Genomic DNA, 10,522 nt, shown 5'->3' on the forward strand with positions numbered 1-10,522 from the left:
AAATTTTTTTTTTTTTTTGTCGGTTATGGGGCTTGAACTCTGGGCTTGGGCACTGTCCCTCAGCTCTTCAGCTCAAGGCGAGCCCTCTACCGCTTGAGCCACAGCTCCACTTCCAGTTTTCGAGTGGTTTTATTGGAGATAAGAGTCTCACGGACTTTCCTGCCCGGGCTGGCTTTGAGCCGCGATTCTCAGATCTCAGCCTCCTGAGTAGCTAGGATTACAGGCGTGAGCCACCGGCACCCGGCAACAGTAGTAAATTTAATAAGTTTTTTTTTTTTTTTTCTTCTAGCACCCAGTAGAGGAATTCCTTGTCTTGTGGTAGTATTGTCGCTGTCCTCCCGCCCCCTTGCCTTATCTGTGAGGGATACATTGAAACGGGTGTTATATGAGGAATGGAAAGGGGCAGTTTAGTGATAGCCACCTGTCTTCCCCTCTGGACCCTCTAGCTTTTTCACCTGTATAGGAGTCTTTAATAAGGTCTGTCTCAAACCTATCTATTGTCTAAAGTCAGGTGTTTTTTTTTTGTCAGTCAGGGGCTTGAACTCTGGGCCTGGGCGCTGTCCCTGAGCTCTTCAGCTCAAGGCTAGTGCTTTACCACTTGAGACACAGCACCACTTCCAGTTTTCTAGTGGTTAATTGGAGATAAGAGTCTCATAGACTTTCCTGCCCAGGCTGGCTTTGAACCGCAGTCCTCAGATCTCAGCCTCTTGAGTAGCTAGGATTACAGGTGTGAGCCACTGGCGCCCTGCTTAGAGTCAGGGTTTTACACAGGGTTTATAGACTGTGAGGATAGAAGTAGTGGTAGTGCTAGTGGTTGTTTCTTTGTTCCTATGGAAGGGATAAAGGGAGAGGCAAAGGGTGGTGGTTTAGTAACTTGGTCATCTTCTGCTGTAGCTTTAAATATTCCTTAAAACATAACAGAATTTTCTGGAGTAGGGGTTGGCAGACTTTGTGTGAAGGGCCAGCATATTAAGGCTTTGAGGGCCATTCAGTAGACAATGTCTGCATGACTGGCCGAGCTATTGTTTCATTAACATACTGTAACACCAGGCAGCAAACTGAAATTGGCCATTGTAGGCCATTGTTTGCAGATCTCTGTTCTAATGTATCAGTAGAATGAAAACTTCTTTTCTTTCTTTGATGACTTCTATCTAAAATGGCACCCAGCTTGGTGTGGCAGTGGCTGACCGTGGCATGCTGGAACATCTTGACTTTCCCTGTGGCGGGAAACTTTTTTCTGCCAAGGGATATTATTGGCTATTTATAATGTCATTTGTGAACCAGATGTTCAATACAGGTAGATGGCCACAGGCAGCCAGTGAGGATCATATGAGAAACATACATGTCTGTCCTGTTATGTATTTCCTGGATCTTATACAGCCTGTAGGCTGGATGTTCCCTGTTTGTGAAGGGGATGTGCTGTCCTTTGAGTGACCAGCCCCCTTGGTTCTGTCATGATTGGTTAATTGCAGAGGGGACAGCCAGTCTTCCTCTTGAGGGCAGGGCATCCAGTCCTTGTGAGGAGGACTGAGTAGCTGATGGCACCATAGTGGAAAGAAGGAACATGCATCATTTCAATGTTTTGTTGGGAAGATTTTCTGCTAATTGAGACTCCTTGCTGGGGACAGTAGGTTATCTGGATAAAGGATTCTTTAATGCTATTGCCTTTCCAGTATTACCTGCAAAAACTTGTAGGGATTAACACACTGTTTTAATATTTGCATTTTTCTTAATTTGAGAGCAGAGAGTAATCCTGTCTAGGCAATGTTAAGAATTGTGGGAAAATGATGTGTGGACCGTAAATCCCTTTATTGCTTTGAGTGTCATTTAAATAAATGAACCTTACAAACACAGCTTTACCCTTTTGTGAGTCATGAATAATTTGGCCACATATTCCCAGATCTGAGCAGTAATTTCTGCGTTCATTATCTGTAATGAAATAATTGTAAATGTCTAAAATGAAATTCAGGAAATTAGTTTTATTCCAGTGAGGAACAGCAGTAATGAACATTAGACTAATGCATAGTTAAAGGACAAAATGTTACTTATTATGGCATGGAAGCCTAACCCAGATATTTTGATTCTATTGAAATAATGTCTCTCATTCACTGTGTTCTCAAATGAATAGTAATTAGATTGGGTTTCATGGGTTACTTTTGTGTGGATAAAGCTTTGAGACATTTTTTGACATTTTGACATTTGTTCTCAACCTATATTTCTATAGCCACCTCAATCTTTAATGTGTATAAATAGAACTATTCTCATCTTGGTTTATGGTTTGTAGTGATTTTGCCTCTTACTTGTTAAACCGTCCTTAAGGATGACTGAAGTAAATTTTCCTCTTACAGTTGATGTGGTAATAACTTAATGCATTAATATTTTGGAGATGAAAGATATTTAAGGTAGTGTGTCCTGTTTGTTTTGAATTTTTTGACCAGTTCGGATAAAATTTGTATAAAATATAAATTGATTCGTGTTAGCTTTCCCCAAAATACATTTCATTTCAGAAGGAATGATGGTTTTCATTTACAAGTGATGGTTGAGTCTAGTCTTGTAGGTACTAAAGTGAACGAGGCAGCACAATGTAGAGAAAAAAGTAGTTTATTATCCAGTAGATTATTTTGTCTTATCTGACTTTCCTTTCTTTTAAAAATATTTTTTCCAGATAAATGTGAATGAAATTACAAGATTTTCAGATTTCCCCTTGTCTAAAAAGACATTGAAAGGTAAGTAGATGGTCATCTTAAGATATGTTATTGGATTTATTGAGACTTTACTTAGTTTTTTTTTTTAAAGAAGATGGCTTGGACAAGACAAAGGTTAACTTGAAAAATTATGCTTTGATAAATAATTTTAATGTTTTGGAAATCTGTAAAATAGTATTTAAAACTATTACCCTCTTTCTGGATCTGTCAAAGAATAGTTAGAAAGGTACCAGTAACTGGGTGCTGGTGTCTCATAATCCTAACTACTCAGGAAGCTGAGCTCAGAGGATCAAGGTTGGAATTTAAAAATGGAAGCTCAAGTTCAGCCTGGGCAGACAAATAGAAGACTCTTATTTCCAATTAATCAACAAAAAACTGGAAGTTGCCACTTGCTGGTGGCTCACAACTGTATTCATAGCTACTGAGGATAGGAAAGCCTGTGAGACTCTTATCTCCAATTAATCATAGAAAAAGCTGGAAGTGGTGCTGTTCCTCAAGTGGTAGAGTGCTATCCTTGAGCAAAAGGAACTCAGAGACAGTGGCCAGGCCCAGAGTTCAAGCCTCAGGACTGGCAAAAAAAAAACCTCCCCAAATAAAATCCTGGAAGTGGAGGAGCTCAAGTGGTAGAGTTAGGTCTTCAGTTCACACATACACACCCACGCCAAGAGCCTCTGAAGAATTAAGATGAAGTTAACTGTGCTTATTAAAATAATCACAAGAACATGCTGGGCACTGGTGGCTTACACCTGTAATCCTTGCTACTCAGGAGGCTGAGATCTCAGGATTGCAGTTTGAGGCCAGCCCTGTCAGGAAAGTCTGTAACACTCTTATCTCCAATTAACCATCAACAAGTTGGAAGTAGAGATATGGCTGAAGTGGTAGAGTGCTAGCCTTGAACATAAAAGCTCAGGAACAGTGCCTAAGCCCTATGTTAAAGCCCCAGGACTGGCACCAAAAAAAAAGGAAAACAAAAATGTGTCACTTTTTGTATTACTTTGTTTGCACTACCAAAAGCAAACACCAGACTGGATGGCTTAACCAGTAGAAATTTTGCTGCAGCGTGGAAGCTAGGTAATTTAAAATCAAGGTGCTGGCAAGCTGGTTTGCTCTTAGGACGTGGGAGATCCGTTCCAAGTCTCTTCCTTGCCTTGCAGGTGGCCTCCGTCTTGCTACTGTTTTTCTTTCTTTCTTTTTTTTATTTGCTTTTTTGCATTTTTAAGTTGTGGTTAAGTTGTTATACAAAGGGGTTACAATTCCATGAGGCAGGTTATCAGTACAATGCTTCTTGTCAGTGTCAAGCCATCCTTTGTTCTCTCCCCATTTTCACTCTTAATTCCTACCTTCAAGTTACCTTGTTCATTGTTTTACATAATGTACACTGAATATAATGACTACATTCGCTCACCCTTCCTCCTGCTGTTTTTTTGACAAGTAAAAATTGTGCATATTTACTATGTACAACATGTTTTGAAATATGTATGTATTTGGGAATGGCTATCATCAAGCTAATTAATATACATATTGCCTCATAAACTTATTTTTTCTTCATGATAAGGACACTTACAATCTTGGCATTGGTATCTCATGCTCGTCATTTTAGCTACTTATGAGGCCAAGATCAGAGGATTGAGGTTTGAAGCTAGCCCATGAAACTTTTTCAATTAACCAGCAAAAAATGGGGCTGGAGGTGTGGTTCATGTGGTAGAGCACTAAGCGTGAGCAGACAATCTAAATGAGGGTCCTAAGTTCAAGCTCTGTATCAGTATCAAAATATTTGTCTAGGGGTTGGGAAGGTGGCTCAGTGGTAGAGCGCTTGCCTTGCATGCCTGAGGCCCTGGGTTCGATTCCCCAGCACCACATAAAAAGAAAAAAAAGCCAGAAGTGGGGCTATGGCTCAAGTGGTAGAGCGCTCGCCTTGAGCTGAAGAGCTGAGGGACAGCGCCCAGGCCCAGAGTTCAGGCTCCACGACCGGACCCCCCCCCCCCAAAAAAAAAAGAGATACTGTTATAGTTCCATCTGTAATGTATGTGGTCTTGAGTTTCCACTTTTTGGTTAAAATTCATTATTTTCTTTTCTAAAATTTATAAACATCATAGCAGGTACAATGTATATTTCATTGACATTTTGATTTATATTTTCCTAATAAAGTCATGTTTTCTGACCTTAAAAAAATATTTGTCTACTGTCACCAATTTTTCAATCATACAATGTATTGCAGCTAGCTGTAGTCATTGTGGTATATAATAGGTCTCTGGAACTTGCTCCATCTGTTTAATTGGAACTTTGTGTCCTTGGAGCACAATCTTGACAAACCCATTCTCTGTGCTTTTGTGACTCCACTTAAAAACAAAGTCATATTTGCCTTTCTGTGTCTGGCTATTTCACTTAAGATAAAATTCCCTCCAGGGGGCTGAGAATGTGGCTTAGTGGTAGAGTGCTTCCCCAGCATGCATGAAGCCCTGGGTTTGATTCCTTAGTACCACATAAACAGAAAAAACTGGAAGTAGTGCTGTGGCTCAAGTGTAGAGTGCTAGTCTTGAGCAAAAGAAACCCAGGGACAGTGCCCAAGCCCAGAGTTCATGCCCCAGTACTGGCAAAAAAACATAAAAAATTTCCTCCAGACTCATCCACATTGTCACTAGTCATTCACATTGTCACCAGTGCTGGGTCTTGGCAATCTAAGCCCTGGGCCAAAGCCTCTGCCTTGAACACTTAGAACAACAAGCTTCCACATTTGAAAACTTGGGAATTATAAGTTTTTAGTTCTCAGGGCTTAGAGCTATAAAATTCTGACTTTAAAAGCTAAGCCTGGGAACCTATGGAAATGAAGGTCATCACTATAATGTAGCCATTCCTTGTTTATCTGTAATTTCTATTCAGATAGAGCAAAAGAATCCTCAGTCAGCCATTAGTGACAGGGGAACGGATATACAGGTCAGCCTGTAGTACCAACAGACAGAAATTTTCTGAAGCATCTTTCTTCCCTCCGCATTGCCAGGTTTGCAGGAAGCCCAGTACCGCTTGGTAACAGAGATACAGAAGCAGACGATTGGGTTGGCTTTGCAAGGCAAAGATGTGCTTGGAGCTGCCAAAACTGGATCTGGCAAGACTTTGGCTTTCCTTGTTCCAGTAAGTATAGTTAAATAGAGTCAGGTCTTCTATTGTACAGTTTCATAACACTCTGTGCCTTGCAAGAAACGAATAATTATGTAAACATTTGTTTTAATGTTGGGTTTCCCTGGTTAGAATGTAAGGTTTTGCCAGACAGAAGCTACTTCTGTCTTGTCCCTCTCCCCCTCATTCCCTGGATCCTAGCACAGTGCCTTGCACATGGCAGGCACTCAGCAAGTTCTCGTGAATCAGCCATTGTGCCTTGACTGATTACTACCTTCCTGACGGACGCAGAGTGTGGCTGTTCAGAACTATTCTTTGCAATAGGACTTGGGGGCAAAGTTGTCTACCCCTCAGCCTTGCAAGGCTACCATTGGCATTTTATACTTTGCAGCCATTTTAGATACAGCTGAAATATGTGTTCTAAAAGAAAATTTAGGCATTTGTTGAAGATTTTGTGGAACCTTGGTAGCTATGCTTTATATCAGTTGAATAGTAGAACTGCTTATATATCTACTTGCATTTCAATCACACAGTTGGGCTTCTAATTTGATTTCTACAAAGTCATCAGCACAATCACAATTTTTGTTTCAAGGACTAAAAACCAATTTTCTCTTAAATGCTAGTTTTGTATTTTTAAGCAGTATCTGCAATTAGAGAATTCAGTCACTATCAATATAGTGGCTATATGGATGATGCTAAACATATTGTAATCTTGTTTCTGTTATGAAAAATAGTTTTATTCTGTGGGTTACACCCATCTTTCTCTGATAGCTGTTCTTCTGGGCAGGGGACTGGCATCAGATGAAATACCCTGGAACTTCTTTTCCCTTCTCCCTGAGTTGGGAATGAATACTGTTGGTAGGTGGAAGAAAAAGTTTCTTTCACATTGGGTAGAACTTGAGTTTTATGCCTTCTGCTTGATAGTGTCTTTGGTTTGGAGGGGCAAGGTAGAAACTCAGGTCAAAAAGCTGACTTTGCTTGAGGAATTGTCTTCATGGTGTTGGTTTTGTCTTTAAGGTGTTGGAAGCCCTATACCGTCTACAGTGGACATCAACAGATGGGCTGGGTGTTCTGATAATATCACCTACCAGAGAGCTGGCCTATCAGACTTTTGAGGTTCTCCGAAAAGTAGGGAAGAATCATGACTTTTCAGCTGCTCTCATCATTGGTGGGAAGGTTTGTCCTTTTGTCCTGTCCGACCTCCTTTCCTCAGCAGTCTATATTGAAGCACTGTGGTAGTTGCCAGGGAGGAGTTGAAGGCTTCATCTGTGTGGACTGGCCTCCTGGATGGGGCCTCTTGGGTTGGTGACACCTTGGTGCAGTGACTGTCATCTAAGTGTGCTTGTCATTTTTAGAAGATGCCAGAAAATCCATTTGAGTCAGGGTATCTTAATTGATGAGGCCATGGGACAGGCCAACCAGAATAAAACCACTTGTTCATAAGCTTAGGGAGAGGTAACATTCCAGTATATGGACCAAGTCTCTTTCAAAGTCTTAGAGACTGATTAATTCAGATTTGCTATGTCAGCAGCAGAAGAAATAAAGGTGAATCATTTTGAGGAAAAACCTGTTGCTCAAATTTTGTTCTCCCTTATAGTAAACCTATAGTGCTTGAATTTTCTAGGATCATCTTTAGACTGTAGGACTACATACCTGAATTCTTGAATATCTATGTAATCATACAAAAAAGGAGAAATTCTTGAATATCTATGCTGTCATACAAAAAAGAAGAAAATACCATCACAAACTATCATGTGCTTTTTTTCCTGTCACCCAACTTTAACATTTAATAACAGTCTGTGTTTCTTCTCTTAAGGAGAGAAACCTTTGATATGTTAGTACTCAGTTCCAGTCCACAAAGTGTGAGGACTGGTGTGGGAGAGTCAGTTCAGTGCCCCTGAGTCTTGGCTTCAAGAATGGAAGTAGTTCAGTTTTTAAGACAGTTCTAGCGAACTTAATAGGAAATCAAGCATTGAAAACTTATTTAATAGTTTCTTTTGCCTTGAAAATTTGGGGTATGTTTAAGTCCCTAGAAGATGTTAGACCTTTGCTGACTTTATTTAGTCCAAAGATATGGGCAAGCTAAAGAAATAGAAGGGAGAATATATTCATTTCTAAGAGTGTCTAAACAGCTAGGATAACATGCCATTTGCAGATGGCTTGTATAGTTTTGGTACAGCTTCTTTTGAGACATATATATGTAATCCAAAGAAACCCTGTTTTCAGGATCTGAAACATGAAGCTGAAAGGATCAACAACATAAATATACTTGTTTGCACACCAGGTCGGCTTCTTCAACACATGGATGAAACAATATGTTTTCATGCTACCAATCTTCAAATGCTGGGTGAGTTTAATGATTTCTTTTTTTTTTTGCCAGTCATGGGGCCTGAACTCTGGGCCTGGGTGCTATCCCTCAGCTCTTCCGCTCAAGGCTAGCGCTCTACCGCTGGAGCCAAGCACCACTTCCAGCTTTTTCTGCTTATGTGGTGCTGAGGAATCGAATCCAGGGCCTCATGCATGCAAGGCAAGCACTCTACCACTGAGCCACCTTCCCAGCCCTAATGATTTCTTTTTCTTAAGAGAGAGCCTTAGTTTTACTTAAGAGAGAGCCTTGGCTGGACACTAATGGCTCATGCCTTTAATCCTTGCTACTCAGGAGGGTGAGATCGAGGATCAAGGTTTGAAACCACCTTCAGTTTGAAACCACAGCCTCTGAAGAATTAAGATGAAGCAAACTGTGCCTGTAATCCTTGCTACTCAGGAGGATGAGATCTTAGGATCGTGGTTTGAGGCCAGCCTTGTCAGGAATATCCATGAAACTGTTCTCCAAAGTAACCACCAGAAAACTCGAATAGCCTGGAGCACAAAAGCTCAGGGACAGTGCCCAGGCCCTGAGTTCAAGCCCCAGGACTGATGGGGATGAGGGGGAGGAGGGAGGCAGAGAGAGAGAAAGAGCGCCTTTATAAGGTTAATAGTGGAAATGATGTAATGTTGTATTGGTTAAGTACTAAGAAGAAAATGATCTGAGAAATATTTTTTCTGACATTTGGGCTCTAAACCTAGACAATACATGGTAGGCTATTTTAAAAAGAAACTTAAAACAAGTGGAATGAAGAATATATATACTTTTACATGTGAAATTAAGCATTTTGGTATTAGGCATTGACAAGATTTTTTTTTTTTTTCTTTTAAGTAACACCCATTTCTAGTGACTTGAAAGATCAAATTGTCCTTTTTTTTGTTAAAACATTATTTTGCAGGATGATAGTATCTACTATGTATTTTAATAAACTATTTTATTTAATTTATTTTTAAATGTACTGTTACTGGTTCTTGAACTCAGGGCCTGGGTGCTATCCTTAAGTTTTTGTGCTCAAGGCTAGTACTCTACCACTCAAGCCACAACTTTCACTTCTGTTTTTTTTGTCCCCCATCCCCCCCAGTTTAATTGGAGCTAAGAATCTCATAGACTTTCCTGCCTAGGCTGGCTTTGAGCCATGATTCTCAGATCTCTGTCTCCTGAGTAGCTAGGATTATAGGCATGAGCTATCAGTGCCTGGCTAAACTTTTATTTTTGAATGCTTTGGGACTTTGAGAAAAATTGCAGTGATCACCTGGGTTCTGGTATACCTTTCATTTTTCTCTAATCTCTTATGTAACTATTGTACCTTTGTTAAAGATTAGATTAACATTGCTATGTTAAGTAAATTAAACTCCATACTGATGTTCAGATTTCATCAGTTTTCTCACTAATGTTCTCTTTTTTTTGCAGTTCTGAGGATGGAACTTGCACTGAACTATTATATCCTCAGCCCAGTCAATGCCCCTTTTCTGCTGTACAATCCAATTTTGGGTATTACATTGCATTTAGCTTATTATATATTGAAAATATTATAGTCCATCTTGTATTTTCCTTTTTTAGTTCTTGATGAAGCAGATAGAATCTTGGATATGGGCTTTGCTGATACTATGAATGCTATTATTGAAAATCTTCCTAAGAAACGTCAGACTTTACTTTTCTCAGCCACACAAACCAAATCTGTAAAGGACCTTGCACGCTTGAGTTTGAAAAACCCTGAGTATGTGTGGGTTCATGAAAAAGCAAAATACAGGTATGGACTCTCAACAAAAACAATCAGTGTTCTTTTAGTTTTGCATTTGCTATTCTACATTTATATTTTCTAGGAAATAAAATGCATTGTATTCGATGTGCAAAGTATACTATGTATAGCAATTAAAATAACTCAAATTCTGCGTATAGCTTTGAATGTTAGAATACTCTAGTATTTTTTTATGCCTCCACTTCCATCATTCTCCCTCAGAAAGCTCATTGCTTATTTTTAGTGCTGAATAATATTCCATTGTTACACTAGCAAACTGGCTCAAGAGGTAGAGGGCCTGCTTAGCAAGCATGAGGCTCTGAGTTCAAACCCCCGTACTAACTGCCCACCCTACCCACCTCCAAAGCTAGCTGAATAATAATCTATTGTTTGAAATAGCATTTTATCCATTGACTTACTCCAGAATGTCTTTATTGTTTCCAAGTGTGGCAGTTAGAAATAAAGCTGCTATAAACATCCATGTGCAGGTTTTTGGTGTGGATATGTTTCAGTTTCTTACGGTAAATACCAAGAAGTATAGAGCAAAGGGGATGTGATGTGTGTGATGTGATTGTTTTTCCTTTTTTTTTTTTTTTTGGG

The 10,522-nt window shown here is 39.8% G+C and overlaps 1 protein-coding gene across 1 annotated transcript in view; it reads left to right on the top strand.

Annotated features, from left to right (window-relative positions):
* Positions 1-10,522, top strand: part of Ddx10 (DEAD (Asp-Glu-Ala-Asp) box polypeptide 10) — a 121,399-nt gene that overhangs the window by 8,974 nt on the left and 101,903 nt on the right. The window contains exons 2-7 of the mRNA XM_013009479.1: positions 2,666-2,726; positions 5,704-5,834; positions 6,837-6,995; positions 8,046-8,166; positions 9,745-9,934; positions 10,368-10,443. Of these exons, the coding sequence (XP_012864933.1) occupies positions 2,666-2,726; positions 5,704-5,834; positions 6,837-6,995; positions 8,046-8,166; positions 9,745-9,934; positions 10,368-10,443 (738 nt within the window). The remainder of the gene's footprint in view (positions 1-2,665; positions 2,727-5,703; positions 5,835-6,836; positions 6,996-8,045; positions 8,167-9,744; positions 9,935-10,367; positions 10,444-10,522) is intronic.

This window comes from Dipodomys ordii, unplaced genomic scaffold (genome assembly GCF_000151885.1).
Source record: "Dipodomys ordii isolate 6190 unplaced genomic scaffold, Dord_2.0 Scaffold10, whole genome shotgun sequence".
NCBI lineage: Eukaryota > Metazoa > Chordata > Mammalia > Rodentia > Heteromyidae > Dipodomys > Dipodomys ordii.